General features: G+C 35.3%; 1 protein-coding gene across 2 annotated transcripts in view; it reads right to left on the bottom strand.

Annotated features, from left to right (window-relative positions):
• The window catches only part of LOC128986337 (alpha-mannosidase 2), a 49397-nt gene that overhangs the window by 31356 nt on the left and 1088 nt on the right, over positions 1-16953 (bottom strand). The window contains exons 2-8 of one of the 2 annotated variants that reach the window (XM_054406661.1): positions 16463-16576; positions 12864-12950; positions 11249-11338; positions 10687-10834; positions 9449-9620; positions 5051-5191; positions 4358-4518 (exon numbers count right to left, since the gene is read on the bottom strand). In XM_054406661.1, coding sequence (XP_054262636.1) covers positions 4358-4518; positions 5051-5191; positions 9449-9620; positions 10687-10834; positions 11249-11338; positions 12864-12950; positions 16463-16567 — 904 coding nt within the window. In that variant the 5' untranslated portion in view covers positions 16568-16576. The remainder of the gene's footprint in view (positions 1-4357; positions 4519-5050; positions 5192-9448; positions 9621-10686; positions 10835-11248; positions 11339-12863; positions 12951-16462; positions 16577-16953) is intronic. The other variant, XM_054406663.1, reaches the window with a different exon arrangement.

Raw genomic sequence — 16953 nt, 5'->3', positions numbered from 1 at the left:
TTTAACTACAAATAGATTGACACCTTATTTTTTAAGATTGGAAAAATATGAACTGAGATATGGCAGCTTTAGTGATATGTGACCACTAGAGGTTAGTTTCAGTGCATACCAAAGCATGCGGCTTAAGTCTGCCACAACAATGCAACAGTCTCCGTCCGCTTTGCAAGTTATTTTTAAGCGATTTTAGATTATTTCAAACAATCATAAAATTATTACATAACCCTAAAAGTATCTTTTTTATAAATTACTAGCTGTAACCCGCGGGCTTTGCCCCGTTTAACTTCTTAATTTTCAAGATGATCTCGTTCGCATGGCTCAATCACATTCTGGTTGAAGTTTGTTCGCTACGCTCACTCACCTTTAGGTTGGAGCTCGTTCGCTACGCTCACTCACCTTTAGGTTAGCTCGTTCGCTACGCTCACTTGCCTTCAGGTTAGCTCGTTCGCTACGCTAACTTGCCTCCAGGTTGAAGTTCGTTCGCTACGCTCACTCACCTTTTGGTTGCAAATTAGCTGTTGTCATAAATTTAAAAGAAATAATAGTGCTGCACCCTGTTGGTAATCCTTGTAACTTTAATGCTATTGAACATCATAGAATAGAACCAACTTGTTTAATTGAAACAGCTGTTAAGATTCATTAATTCTATTTCTCATAAGGTTAACATGGGAACTCCAGAGCCACTGGGGCGGAGCCGATTGGACGGATCACGAAATTGATGGTGTATAAACCTATTCCATGAAATTCTACACGTATGTACCAAGTTTTGTGGCAATCGGTTCAGCGGTGTCTGAGTTTATCACTGCCAAACAAATAAATATATATATATATATATATACAAACATCCTCTTTTATACTTATAGATCTATCATTAGTGCCATGGCTAAGTTAAGTAGCACACCTTTTTACTGTCTTTAAAATAAACACAAAACGACAAAACACTCAAACTTTTTGTATCAGCTGTGGTGAAGTTAACGTATGTTTATCAACTAATCAGCTGATTTTATTGTGACCTGAAAATGTTATTATTTATTCATCACTTTAAAAGTGTACACTCAGCGTAAAAAAGGTAGAGGAACTGACTTTATTAAATAAAGTCTTTCTTTGAGTTTAAGCTGGGTTTTCCTAGGCGCGTAAGCGGAGAGCGGAGAGAGGAACGCGGAGAGCGGACTCCACTTGTCTTAGGTAATTTAATGTTACTGTTTTCCTAGAAGCGGAGCGGAATGCCATGTTAATTCATTTTCCGCTCTCCGCTCTCCGCTTCCGCGCCTAGGAAAACCCAGCTGTAGGGTTATTTAATATTTTATTATTACTTACTCTTTACTCCTGTGGCCATTGGAAACCTAGGTGGTTTTTGGCCTCGCCAACCATGTGCCTCCAAGCTCTTCTATCCTCTGCCAGCTCCAAGTCTGCTCCCATTCCTCTCAAGTCCTTCGTCACCTCATCAACCCATCGCATTCTTGGTCTACCTAATGGTCTCCTTCCTTCTGGTATACCTCTGAGTACCATCTTTACCATCTCTCTCTCACTTCTACGGTTAATATGGCCCATCCATCTCAACCTCCTACTCTTAACTATTCCCACAATATCTGGTTCACCATATAATTCTTTTAACTCTCTATTTTTCCTTATCCTCCATGCATTTCCTTCTTTTACTGGTCCAAAAATTCTTCTCAAAATTTTGTTTTCAAAAGTAATAAGGCGCTTCTGGGATTTTTTGGTAAAAGACCAAGTTTCTGACCCGTATAGTAATACAGGTTGCACTATAGTTTTATACATTCTTATTTTAGTGGTTTTTGATAGCAGTTTACTTTTGAATAATTTTATTAAACTCCAGTATGATCTCTCTGCTGCTGTGAGTCTGCTCTGAATTTCTATTTCTTCTCTATTATTGTTTGTGATCATCACTCCCAAATACTTAAAGATACTAGTTTTCTGGAACCTATAGTTTAATACTTCTAAGTGGTCTTCCTCGTCATCTTGCCTACTTATTTTCATGTAGTTGGTTTTGTTTTCATTTATTTGTAAACCCACTTTTCTTGCTTCTTTAATTGGTACTTCTGTTAGCACTTTGAGATTATTTTTGTTATCAGCTACAATGGCTACATCATCTGCGAATGCTAGAAGGTTTATTTTATCAGTAAGTCTTGCCCCTCCTTCACTATTTCTTGTTTTCTTGAGAGCTTCTTCTAGTGCTGGGTATTGAATAATAATGGCGATAGACCATCACCTTGTCTCACTCCGGTATTTATATTAAATGTATCTGTATATTCTTTCCCTATTTTTACTTTCCCTTTGGATTCGTTTAAACACATTTTTGCCAACTGAATATTTTATTAGGTAATCCATACTTTTTCATCATCTTCCACAGTTTATGTCTGTTTATTGAGTCGTAAGCTTTGCTAAAATCAACAAACATTACATATATATCTTTGTTGTATTCCCAATACTTTGAGGTTATTTGTTTTAGAATAAATATTTGGTCTGTTGTTGATCTCCCTTTCATAAAACCTGCTTGGTGGTCTCCTACTATTTCTTCTACATGGCATTTGAGTCTGTTTAAGATAAGTTTAGATAGTATTTTGTATGTTGTATTTATAAGGGATATACCTCTATAATTTTTGCATTCTAGTTTGTCCCCTTTTTTGTGCAGTGGGACTATTACTGCTTCAGTCCACTCTTTTGGCATTTTCTCGCTTTTCCATACTTGTAGAATCAGTTTGTGTAGATGGATGAAAAGTTCTTCGGTTCCATTTTTCATTAATTCTATTGGGATCGCATCTTCACCAGGAGCTTTGCCATTTTTGAATGTTTTTAAAACGTCCTTTATTTCTTGTATTGTGGGCTCAGCACAAGGAATTTCTTCGATTCCTTGATCTTCTTCCTCCTCTGCCAAAACTTCATCTTCAATATTCCTTGCTTCATCTTCATTGCAGTTTAATAGTTCACAAAAATACTCTTTCCAAGTTTTTAAAACTTCAGTTGGCTCACATGTAACTATTCCATTTCGATTTTTCACGCCTATTACATTTGGTTTAAAACCTTTTTGGAAAAACCTAATTCTTCTGTAGAAGTCTTTAGAGTTATTTTGGTTGCAGTCCTGTTCTGCTCGTAATAGAGTGTTGTTTACATACTTTCTTTTTTCTCTTCTTAGTGTTTTGTTTACTTCTCTATTTAGGAGTTGGTATCTTGCCTTTGACTCCGCCGTGTTATCTGCGAGAGTTTTCTTTTTTGTTTGTCTTCTTTCTTGAACAAGTTTTTGGCATTCTTCGTTAAACCATGGTTTTTTAATAATCTTACTTTTTTCAAAGACTGTTTCAGCTGATTCTTTGACCCCTTTCTTAATGGTTTCCCATACTACAATATTTTACAACAATATTTTATTATTGTTTGAAATAATCTAAAATCGCTTAAAAATAACTTGCAAAGCGGACGGAGACTGTTGCATTGTTGTGGCAGACTTAAGCCGCATGCTTTGGTATGCACTGAAACTAACCTCTAGTGGTCACGTATCACTAAAGCTGCCATATCTCAGTTCATATTTGTCCAATCTTAAAAAATAAGGTGTCAATCGATTTGTAGTTAAATTGTCTTAAAAAAGTTATTCTTGTAAATTTTTTGTAAAATCAATGGTTTTTTAGTTATTTAAGAAAGAAAATTTTAAATGGCCGCCATTTTGAATTGGTACAACTTATAAACCTGATACTTTGTGCAAAGATTAGTCTTACTTGTCACTACTTACGTACCAAGTTTCAAGTTAATCGTTTAAGGAATTCGAAAGTTATGGACTCATTTGTGAAAATCACATACAGACGGACAGCCGGACAACGAGGCTCCGGCGACCCATGTTTATAATGTAAAATATTATTATATTAACCCAAGGAACAATCCTGTGAATCTTTTCGAGAGAGTTCTCAAACACCCTGTATTTGAGTAGTATGGTGTCTAGGTTGTTCAAAAAGCAAAAATAAGCCATGCCTTGATATTTTTATAACATGGGGATTGTCTTTACCAAATCAAGTGTCGATATTGCAAATAATCAAAGGATCCAAAATACCAATGTAAATAAATAATCCATTGAATTCCTCAATAAAAAATCTACATTTTTTGCATTAATGCCAACAATAGAAAGACCAGTTTGTCTGTACCGATATTAATTTTTAACCATAGAACCTTGACTGTTAGAATGCTCGCTGAATCAATATATGCTATCAGAAATACATTAAATAACTGGGCAAGCTATACTTTGACATTTCACATTTTGTGTTCTCCTATCCATGTTTCACTCAATACTACAACATCAGGTTTTTTATAATATTTGAAGAAACATTAATAACAAGAAATTATTTTTTATACTAACCCCAAACCTGGCGCCACCTGAATTCAAGTTGTTTATTTTTTGCTAAATATTTTTTTATTGAGTAGTGTGTTCTTTGAATAAGAATAGACTCAATACCCATTTTTTTCAACACGTACGGCATTGTTGGAGAGTGGCCAAAAGGGTCTATAGCCCAACCAAACCTGTAAAACAATAAATAATCTATTTTCTTTTATTTGTAGTAGGCCTAAAACCACAAATTAACCACATTATTACCGACAAAAGGTTAGATGATTGGTTGAATAAAACTTGTAGTGTTTACTTGATTTTTGAGCTGAGCCAAGCCTAGTCTTAAAGCTTGAGTAAACGAGCACCAAGTAAGGAAATGAAGCTTGACCAAAGCTTTTCCATCACAATCGCAGAACCAGTCTGCAAAGTGTGATAGCAAAATTATTCTCTCCTTGTAATTTTTAGTAATGATGATGAAGAGTCCGACTCATGCTCTGCTCAATCAAAAGTTATGCTCACGCACCTCCAGAATTTAAGATTCTTGTGAATATAACAATTGGGCATCATGCATATTTTCCCATAGTTAAATTACGGTAACACAATTCTTCACAAGAAGGATATAGTGTCAAAATAATATCAGATAGGGCTTTTAATCGGTCAATAAAAAGATTGTTCATTAAAATTGGAAAATTATTGTTTTGTTAAAGTACGGAAACAAATAGTAACCTTGGTGTAATGTTTAAATGAGTCTGCATCCACTGATGACCATGTGTGAGCTGCTGCAGGATGGAGTAATAGTGAGCATTGGCCTCATCATTCATGACCCATCCTCCAGTGACAATCTCCAGCTGTCTTCTCGTAAGCAATCTAGTAAACAACATAGTAAGAAACATTGGTGTGATGTTTAAATGATGAGACTGCATCCACTGATGGACATTTGTGAGCTGCTGCAGGATGGAGTAATAGTGAGCATTGACCTCATCATTCATGACCCATCCTCCAGTGACAATCTCCAGCTGTCTTCTCGTAAGCAATCTAGTAAACAACATAGTAAGAAACATTGGTGTGATGTTTAAATGATGAGACTGCATCCACTGATGGCCATTTGTGAGCTGATGCAGGATGGAGTAGTAGTGAGCATTGCCCTCATCATTCATAGCCCATCCTTCAGTGACAATCCCAAGCTGTATCCTTGTAAGCAATCTACTAAACAACATAGTAAGAAACATTGGTGTGATGTTTAAATGATGAGTCTGCATCCACTGATGGCCATGTGTGAGGTAATGCAGGATGGAGTAGTAGTGACCATTGGCCTCATCATTCATGACCCATCCTTCAGTGACAATCTCAAGCTGTATCCTTGTAAGCAATCTAGTAAACAACATAGTAAGAAACATTGGTGTGATGTTTAAATGATGAGTCTGCATCCACTGATGGACATTTGTGAGCTGCTGCAGGATGGAGTAATAGTGAGCATTGACCTCATCATTCATGACCCATCCTCCAGTGACAATCTCCAGCTGTCTTCTCGTAAGCAATCTAGTAAACAACATAGTAAGAAACATTGGTGTGATGTTTAAATGATGAGTCTGCATTCACTGATGGCCATCTGTGAGCTGATGCAGGATGGAGTAGTAGTGAGCATTGCCCTCATCATTAATGACCCATCCTCCAGTGACAATCTCCAGCTGTCTTCTCGTACGTAATCTAGTAAACAACATAGTAAGAAACATTGGTGTAATGTTTTTAAATGAGTCTAGGGGTAGGCTGGTAGTCATATTTCAATTCGAGTGGAGTATAGCCCTTTAGGAAAATTAACTCTTAATATTTACTCATAATATCACTCAACAAACACTGCAAATTAAAGTAAAAAATTAACATTAATGAGTTCAACATTTTGCAGAATAAACTTGTACTACTGAGCTAGGCCTCCTGAAGCCGTTTCGAACTGCCAAACGTTAGATTTTTCCGATATATATTTGCCGATATTCATTTATGATGGACTGTAAACCGGTAAAAACCAATAATTATTACTATTAAATCTTATGTATGACACAAATTAATAGAAATTTAGTACTTTGAAACAAAATTGGTGGTAGAAAATGGTTTTCTTAGGCCTATTGAAGCAGTTTTTACCTTTACATTTTTGCGTTACATTTGCCGATAGTTACTTATGATTAACTGTAAACCGGTAAAAAACCAATAATTTTACAATTAAAATTATGAATTTTCAAAAATTAACCAAACTAAAAGTCAAAAATAAAACATCAATTCAATCCACAGTCGAGCGTCGATTGGGAACCGTATTGTCATCACGTAAATCGTCATGTGTCTGTCTAGTGTCTACACTCTACAGTACAGTTCCGCTATTGCTTGCTACACGAACGCACAACGCGAACGTAGACAAATACTTATTATGGTCAAGGTTAAGTTGATACCGGCAATGTCGGCAATAGTTGCACATTGAACTAGAGCTACAACGCAATCGAAGGTATCTCCACAAACAATAGAACTTTCTGTGGTATCACTGAAAGCGAGAGTTGAGAGACGCTGGCCGCAATATGCACTAGGGGAATAGTACTTTGGATCTAGGGGATTGTGGTATTGCCAATAGCCAATGAGCTGGTTGATCCTTCTAGTGGTACCAATATAACACCATTTTACAGGGTCTCGATTTTCTAGCAGAGTTTCTGTGCCAGTGCTACCTCTACTTGGATGTTTTCAATCTACGACTATTTTTTTTCGTAAAAAGCAAGAGCGGTTCCCTGATTCCGTTTACTTATCAGACTTGGATACGATAATTTTGAGCCGGCATGAACTACGTCGGTTGTCTGATTCAGAATTCAAACATGGATGATACAAACAACAATACATTGACCATGGCAACTTCCTTAAAAATATGAGTTTTTATATGGAATCGGTATCAAGAATCGTAAGTAATATTTCAGAACTGGTATAGAATTGAGAAATTCTGTTATCGGCCCATCCCTATTTAACATACAATTAATCAAATCAAATCAAATCAAAATTTCTTTTTTCTGTATAAAATAATTGTTTTACAGTTTTTACAAATAATGTATTACAATAGAACTATAACTAAATACCTTAAAGTATACGAAATTAAACCCACATGGGAAAACCCATGCGTGGGAGTGAGTCGTTTTATATTGCAGCCTAATAAGAAAGAAAAAGAAACTTTGATACTTATTAAAAAACAAATCAAAAAACTTCTAATTACTGGCATGATTTCAAAGCGCTAGCGGAATTTTGGCTAATCGCATAGGAACATAGATAATGAAGTCAGATTGACTCATTGACTTCCCCCTACCATTAACAACCCAAAACGCCCCCCTCCCCCCACACACACACACACACGCACACATACTCACCAAGGCACACTCACGCGCGCACACACAATCACACGCTGTACCAGCTGTCAGCTATTGTCTGTATATGGAAAATAATAATCTATTAGCTCCATCCCTACCAATGAGATTGAGCCAGTGAACAATGTTTTTTTTGTACGTTGTAATTGAGTGTCTGTCGAAGTCTCGTAAGTCTAGTGGAAGGTTAGAGTAAATGATGTGTGCAACGTAGTGGCAATTAGTTGTAGAAAATGTCTTTGTAAGTCTGGGTAAGCGTATGCCTTGGCCCAGTGCATGTCGAGTATTATGGTCATGTTGTGGACGAACAAAGAGTGACTCGTGGTGTTTGAAAATAAACATCGAAACTGTTCTGATGAATAGTTGCGTTAAATCAAGTACATTCATTTCAGTGAACAGAGCATCCGACGAGTATTGCCTACCCTTGCCAAGTTCCGCTTTTATGATTGCCTTTTGTGTTACGAGAGGTTGCAGAATGTTGCTGTAAGCACCACCCCAGGCAATTATCCCCCCCTCAAGCAGCGACTGTACATAAGCAAAATATGCATTTTTAATTTCATCCATTTCAAGAAAATGGTGCAGTTGGCGAAAAGCAAAAATCAGTTTTCTTAACTTTTTGTTTAAATATGACACGTGATCTGTCCATGACAATTTAGAATCAAATAATATTCGACTAGTACGTAATTCAAGCCATGACCTTGAGTTTTGAGACCGAGTTTGGCTTTGTTCCAGCTATGCGTAAATCGACACTGCTGCTACCTTGCTACACGCTTTATGTTTATAGAGCTGGTGGCGAGTCAGCGTATTCTGTCGGCGGACCCGAGATTCGATTCTCGAATCTGGTTAATTTATAATCTGAATCTTCCGTCAAATAAACATTCACTTAACATTTTTCATATAAATTGGCTCGAAATTGTTAGAACTATAAAATTCCTCGTAAATAAACGAACATAATGATGATAATAGTTGAAATTCATGGAAAATCCCCAAATAATACCATTTTAGCCCTTTGAGGTTGAATTTTTCCCCCATTTTTCAGTGGGAATAGTTTGTCATTCCAGCAGTCGGAAAAATGGCACCTGGCGACCTATACTCGCCATTTGACCGCAAAAATAAACTTTTTTATTTTTTATTTATTTTTTGTTGTTTTAGTACTCATAGGTTGCCATTTTCGAGCAGTCGGGAAAATGGCGGGTGGCGACCTATACTCGCCATTCGACTGCAAAGGGCTGATGCATATTTCTCGGGGTTTTCACGGCGATTAAAATTCACGCATGATTCCTGTTTTTTCCGGAATTCCCGGTTGCTGACAACCCTGAATAAAATATTCCTAATCTAACAACCTGCAGGTTAGGTTATAATTATTAGGTGTGGTCATTATAATACGTACCATAATAAGATTAACGATTGTAATAGTATACGGTAGACTGGCTATAACTTATTCATCAAAGACTTTTAAGTTGATGGTTGCAATGAGGAATACTTTCAATTCAACCATTGCTTTTCACAAAGTTATATAGCCTAAATGAGAATAATAATTCTAGTGATAAAAAGAAATGTTGTTGAAATGGACTAGACCTACACCTTTGATTTGTGGATCGTACTGATGACTTTATCACCAGTAGGATTATTATATACATGATACATGTATTCTTTAATACTTTAAATAATTTTCAATGAAAAGTATATCATATGTATATATACATTATTACATACAGATAATTATATACAGCATACTTACGTTTTTACTTTGGCTTTAATGTCATCTGTTATTTCCTGCCACCAAAGTGAGAAAAATGATATTTCAGCCCAAATAAACTTTCTTCTTGGATCCTCCATTAATTTGACCACCATATTGTTCAATATCGACCTTGTTTGGCTCTGGTAATAATCCTCAAAAGTTTTTTTCCAACCTAAAATAAACGTTAAATGGTATATTTAACATGTAAAAACATTTACTGTGATTCCTAATATCATCAGTATCAATTTAGGCTTATATGACAGAATTGAATGGCTCCTAAAAGCCTAGTATGTATAAAAAAAATAACATGGGACTAGAATTAGGGAATTGGAATTAGCTGTTTAGAGTCAATCTATTGGGAGAATTCACAGACTTCAAAAATGTATTTACTACAAACAAGTAAAACCATATGTTTCACAAAATAGCGATGAGAATAACCCACTAACAAAATAGTCAAGAGAAATTAGTTGGTACTCGCTATGGGTTATTTGCTATCAGCACTTTGCTGAGGCAGACTAAATTCAGTTTACCAATCGATATTTTACTATCCCAGTTGTTGCTTTTGTCCTGTCTATTAATAAGTAGACTAAAATGATCAACTAGTTATGAAAATAAATGACTGGAACAGTAGACATCGTTATTACATAGTGTATCATACAGAAAATTACCCAAGAAATTGTGAAGATAAATTGCTTTCTTTTTGCTTATAAATATCAACTGATTTGAAGCTTTATTTACTGGCCCAATAAACAGTAGCAGGTATCGACAAAATATTCATAACAATTCCTCCAAGTATACACAGAGTCAACTACATCTTGAAATTATGAAGTGGGAATGATGGTTATCCAGCTTTTTGAAACCTTAATTTCCTGAATATCAATGCTTTCTTTTAGTTGTTAAAATCTTTGCTTCAACAATAAAAAGATGGATTCGGAATGCATTTATACAATTTTAGTGGTTTAAAAACAGGTTGCCTCGGACATCCTGAGATTGGATAGGCAAAGAATTAGACAGACAATAGGACTAATTAATGGAACTGGGCAGTTCTGAAAGCATCTGCATCGAATGCGTTTGCATGATGGGGCCCCATAATGCAGGACGTGTGACAGGTCAGAGCAGACTGCTGATCACCTACTGAACCCTGAGGAGCTCTCTGAGGTAAGAAGAACAGCTCTTGGCAATATGGTTTGAGGGAGTCACCTTCCTGAGGTAGAACTGATCAGTAGACTTTTTTTTACCTGGGTCATTATGGGAATGTGGCACCACATACACCTTGAGTTTCTTGTTTGGGCTCCACTGGTTCTCATTGTACACTATGTTCCAGCCCTGCTTCCATGCACCGCCATCTATGTTGTCAAACTTCAACTCATCATACACTCGCAGCATCTATTGACATCAAACAAACATTATTATAATTAAATACTATTGTCACTTACTATGAGATTTACAATAGCACTTAGTTGCGAAAAATATCTATAATTCGAATTGGTCTTTGTATAAAACAAATACTGTTAGGCCTATTTATCTTAGCTTCAAACATGCTCCTATTATACCATCCTTGATGGCTAAACTTTGAGGTAATAACTTAAGTTTAACTATATTAGGGAATTGGAATTAGCTGTTTAGGGTCAATCTATTAGCAGATTTCACAGACTTTAAAAATGCCTCGAGATTACTGTACATCTTATTGGTCAGGACATGTAAACATGTTGAAGTTTATGATGAGTTTTATGGCACATTCGCATTGCCATTTTTAAATTAAGTATGAAATGAGAGATTATCAGGTGTAGAGAAGGTTACCTGTATGTTGACTTGAGAATCTGAATGTGGCTGATTGATACATGATGGGGATTGGGATAGGAAGTCTAGAGTTAATCTTGCTGCTGTTTTCTGAAAACAAATAATAAATGTTAAAAAAGAAGAAATTAAATTGTCACACAGTTACTCTTAATCTTACTTCAATAAAACTAGAAAATAATAAATAACTTAGCTGGTTTTATAACACGCCTTTAGGTAGGTTTCTTTTTTGTAACAAGCATCCAGCCCCATACCAAAGAATCAAGTTTTTAAGCAACTCACATTGATTTATTTATATTTTTACCTGGTTCTATAGAGTATTAATGTGAATAAGTCAAATCATTTGTTGGAATCAGTAGGCCTAATATAGTACTATACCAGGGGAGCGAGCTGGTCTAGTAGTAGAGCGCGGGATTTTGGCCTCTGAGGTCCCGGGGTTTAAATTGCACTAAATCACCAAAGGATTTGATCATTTTATTGAAGTGAAATGCCGCAACCCCTAGGTCTAGACTGAAGTAATGTGAAAAACAATCCCGGGGTCATGCCTAGAGTACAAGGGCAACAAAAATACAATATAGTATTATAGGTAAGCTTACTCAATAACATTTTTAGTTTCTCTATACAAAAACTTTATTAAGATTTGGTTTACCTTTAATCTCTAAATAATAGTTAAATGACCAGTTGAACGATTGTTTAAGCAAACAGGAAATTAAATAGGCCTATATCAAAACTGGCATAAAGGATCAATGCCTTTTATATATGTAAAACTAAAGAACACTCTATTTTCTATAAAAACAGAAGACACTCTGTTATAATATTCCTGTCGTGGTATGGCGGTTGATCGCCACATTATGGCACAATATTGGTGTTCTTCTTTTTCATATGGAACGTTTTCATATGGTCAACTTTATGGTCTAGGTAGCTTAAGTGTCCATGTAAATTGTTACAGTACAATACTGCATATAGTTTCAATCTGAAAAACTCTACTGTGTATCTTAAAAAAAAACAACTCAGGACATTTTATATAAATGGGTACAAATATATATATAAAAAAAACTATAAACATTATAGCAAAGAAAATAGTAAAAAATAAAAAGATCATGTATACATTCCTTTGACAGTAAAATCATGGACTAACCATAGACTAAAATTAAAGTTCGTGTCACTGGGCGCTAGTGTGGACAACATTGTGTTTCTATTAATTTTAGAGTTAATTTTATAATTTGTGATTACTTTCTTGTTAGGCTATATAACTAGGGGACAAGCTATTGCCATGATTAGATAATTTTTTGGTTAAACATGGTTTACAACTGAAATACGGTACGGTAACAAGACTTGTCTCGTTATATATAAACGATAAATGGAATTGGCTGGTTTGAGATACCGTTAGATGCTATTTTGAAAATTTAAATTACATTAAAAAGGTAAACTTTAATATTTTCAAGAAGGTATACAACCAGAAAATGCAAAATTCCTGGCATTGTAAATTCAAGAATGGGAAGAAAGTCAAATAATGAAAATTATGAAGTTAAAAGCTTAATCCATATACATTCTTAAGAAAATGGCGAGAGTTTCCAGCTACACATGAAACTTAAATGCTTGCTTATATTTTACTTACCTCGTAAAAAATATCATTGCTACTATTAAACCCTATGTCATTATTGATGATGAAGTTTGATTTTCTTCTAGAAACCTGAACTGATTCCTATAAAAGAAATGTTTGATATACTTTTTTTTAATTATCACTGGGCACTTCCTGCTAAATTGATCTGTTTGGACGGATTCAAAATTCAGAATTAGTAAATTTAAAATACTGCAATAGGCATAAGAGAACGTTAAGTTTAACATTGTGATACAGACATTATTTAGATACCTTTGGTTTTAGTCTATCTTTGTGGGCTATAGTTTCAAGAAAGCATACGGTGAGAGGTGTTTTCAGAAAAATCAAGGTTATTATCTCTGAACAGAAACGGTATGGATCATAAAGATAATCTTACAAATGACGTCACCAACCCGAAAGTATACATATATTTTTTATTAATTTAAATTAAATTATCACAAAACGTTCAAACCAGATTTTACATCTCTTATTAGGCCTATCTATATACATTCGAGCCAGTGATTACATTTGTTTATGTTTATAATCCATACCGTTTCTATTCTAATAGCCTAAACTTATTCGTGAGAAAGCCCACTTAAGTAAGACCAGAACCATTGCTGCTTATGGTAGGTATTAGAGCAACAATAAAATAACATATTATTCATTCTGATAGCCCCTGGACTACGGATAATGACTTTATAGGCTTACCTCCGTCAGTAGTCCAAAATTGTGTTATCTATTTCAACTAATGTTGATCAATGCTAACATGTTTTGTTGCACTGCAACATCGTCGGAGCTTTACGTCAAAAACATCAAATAGTTTACATAAAATACAACACGGGGCACGGAACCTTTAAAACACGAAATAACACGATAGCGCTATCATGACACGGCACGGCAGCGGTGAAGGACAGACAGAGAAGGACGAGACGAAATTACATTACCCGTGTCCAGTCTACCTACAACCGCTGCCATGCCGTGTCATGATAGCGCTATCGTGTTATTTCGTGTTTTAAATGTTCCGTGTCCCGTGTTGTATTTTATGTAAATTATTTGATGTTTTTGACGTAAAGCTCCGACGATGTTGAAGTGCAACGAAACATGTTAGCTTTGATCAACATTAGTTGAAATAGAAAACACAATTTTGGACTACTGACAGAGGTAAGCCTATAAAGTCAATAAAATAACATGTGTAGTCCTACCATTATCCATAGCTTTTTGAGTAATTAAAGAAACATGAAATTGTGGAAGATCTAATAACATAGTAATCATTCTGATAGCCCCTGGACTACGTATGTATGACTTTATAGGCTTACCTCCGTTAGTAGTCCAAAATGGCGTTTACTTCAGTTATTATTCAAAGCCGACAAATTTTGTTGCAATGCAACATCATCGGAGCTTCTCGTCAAAAACATCAAAATTTACACAGCAGTACACGACACGGAACATATAAACACGAAACAAAACGATAGCGCTACCATGACACGGCGTAGCAGTTTTAGGTAGACTGGACACGGGGTATGTAGCTAACTTCGTCAATACATCATCAACAATAATGTTCAAGTCCCACTCCCTCTTCAACATAGTAATATCATCTGGAACAGCTGACCATCGAGCTGATAATGAAGAAGGACGAGACGAAGTTACATAACCCGTGTCCAGTCTACCAGTAAGCCTATAAAGTCATCTAATAACAGTTTAGATAAAAGACAAGTTATTGGAAGAGGAATATTGGTACTCTTCATTGAGAGGAATGAGCTTTACTAGGCCTACCTAAATAATTAACTTATTCCTCAATTATAAATTTTAAAAATACTAGTGTACCTGTTGCTCGAATTCGAGCAATTTCTATGTAGTACAGGTGTCATTTTAAAACGAATAACAGTCATAATTTCTGATGACTTTAAATATTCAACTCAAAGATTATTGAAATACTCAAGATGTACATAACAGATCAATATAATCAACATTTTTTGTAAATAGAGTTTTCTACAAAATAGCCTTACTCATTAGGTTGTCCATAATAACGATTATGAATACTAAAAAAACATTATTTCTATTTCTTCTCCTTGGTGGTGTTCCATGACTTTCCTATGTTTCCATAGTTTGCATATCGGCTCTTTCAATGATTACTAAGAAATGCAGCACAGTGTTAAATCAGTTTTCTTTTTAGTATGCCTACATCAAATTATCCAGGGTCACTCGCTTTTTCCCATTGTAATGTTTACGCGTGCCAAATTCAAATAGTAAATATTTAATTTCAACCAAGTCAGTAAATGTTTGTAGCAAACTCCTCGTTCCCACCACCACCCTTAGTTGGCTTAAGTATGAGACTTATTTGCCAGGCCAATTCCCCATCAAAATCTTTTTTTTTTCTTTTTAGGCTTCAGCCACTTTCAATCCTCGTCCAGACACATTATGTGTCCAAAAGCCTAACAGCACGACTCCCTTCCCCATTTCGCCCTGAGCGATAGCGATCATTTAAAGATTCGCTCTAACCTTTCCTCTCCCCTTCATGGGCAAGTTTTCATTCCTTTTCTTTCTTAGTTTTAGTTTATTCTTTTTTTAATTAAAAAAAACTTGTATGTAACCCTGGTTTTCCTATTTCCTTAGCTACTTTTCTAAACGTCTTAATTGTTTCCTTGTCACTCATCATGTTTTATTTTCTCATCTCTAGAGCTCTCTTATCCAAGACTTCTTCCAGTTCTCTCCTATTTGTCTCCTGAAGTGAACTACAGTAGGCCTATTTATAAATACGTGACTCGTGGTTTTATTTCTCCACATCTACATACTTCCTCTTCCAACAGGTGAAATCTCCACATATTCGCCTTGAAATTTTCCATGTTCTGTGAAAAACTATGTTTCATAATGGACCATTTCCCAATCTTGTAGGTATATATCCGAACGTGTACCTTTAAAACGTTAACATAGTATTGGGCTATCAACGACAATAGTATTATTTGTATTTCGTTCGCATCTACCAGTTAAAGTTCGTCGGCCTCCTCCTATTGATCGTCCTGGTCGACGTCTTATAGTCTTATTATGTCGAACGGTTTTTTGGTTATGTTTTGATTTTGTGCAAACAAAAACTGGTTTAAATCAGTGAAAAATCAATCTTTTCAACTAATCCAATTAATCCTTATAGCAAATGTCTCCATTTTTAGTATAACCAGCTGTTTCAAATATTAGTGTCAATTTCAAAATATTCAACTGTTCAAATGTAAACAAACAATTTCTCCCTAAGAATGGCATGGGAACTTTGAAGGCTATTGGGGCAGAGCCCTGATGGAGTTCCAAAGTTTTTTTGTTTGATGGCAAAACTACATGCTAAGACCTTTCTAACGACACCTTGGACATGGTGATTGGTAGCACCACCGCTCCAAAACAATTATGACAAAAATATGCCTATCGTATTAAATATATAGATATATGTATGGGCAATTAAGTTATGTTACCTATATGATCTAGAACCAACAGACAAGCAGACAAGAGCTTAAAAAAACTTTAATCAAAGTATCAGTAGGCTAAGACACCAGTGATAACTTTGCCTCTTTTAATATTTTATACCCTTAATAGCTTAAGTATATAAATTAAGTGTAGTTAATTAATAATTTTACCTTTTGACTCTCAGAAGGAAATGATAGATCCAAAAGTAAATAAAGCGTCAGGTATCCCAAAAGAAGGAAAACAGCTCCAATTCCAGCCAATCGGCGAATTCGCATTTTCTTGATCTGTTTTTAAAAACAATAAGTTAACTTAGTGAATTACCCTAATGATAGAATGGAACTTTGAATGAGAAATATCACCAAGGGGATTCTCATGCCGGAGGCTACTTATTTCTATGGTTCAAGTATTAACTTAGATTTCAACAATTTTATAACAACTTGAAAGTTAAGTTAGTTAAAAAAAAATGTGCCTTGATCTTAAAGTACAATACAATGTAAGTTAATGTTCTGACTGTTTGTGAATGAACGTACTTACTGACCATAAACAAAAAACGTAAAGTAAGGTAAAAACGTAAGGTTTACGTAAAGTATAATGTAAATGCAGTGAATTTTTGAGTGTGGAAACACTCTCAACATCGTTTCGAGAGAAGAAACCGGGACTG

The sequence above is a fragment of the Macrosteles quadrilineatus genome, unplaced genomic scaffold (assembly GCF_028750875.1).
Source record: "Macrosteles quadrilineatus isolate MER2022 unplaced genomic scaffold, UCM_ALF_1.0 Scaffold_2__2_contigs__length_208266976, whole genome shotgun sequence".
Classification (NCBI taxonomy): Eukaryota; Metazoa; Arthropoda; class Insecta; order Hemiptera; family Cicadellidae; genus Macrosteles; species Macrosteles quadrilineatus.
The sequence above is the reverse complement of the archived record's forward strand: the minus strand, read 5'-3'. Positions and strand labels throughout refer to the sequence as shown.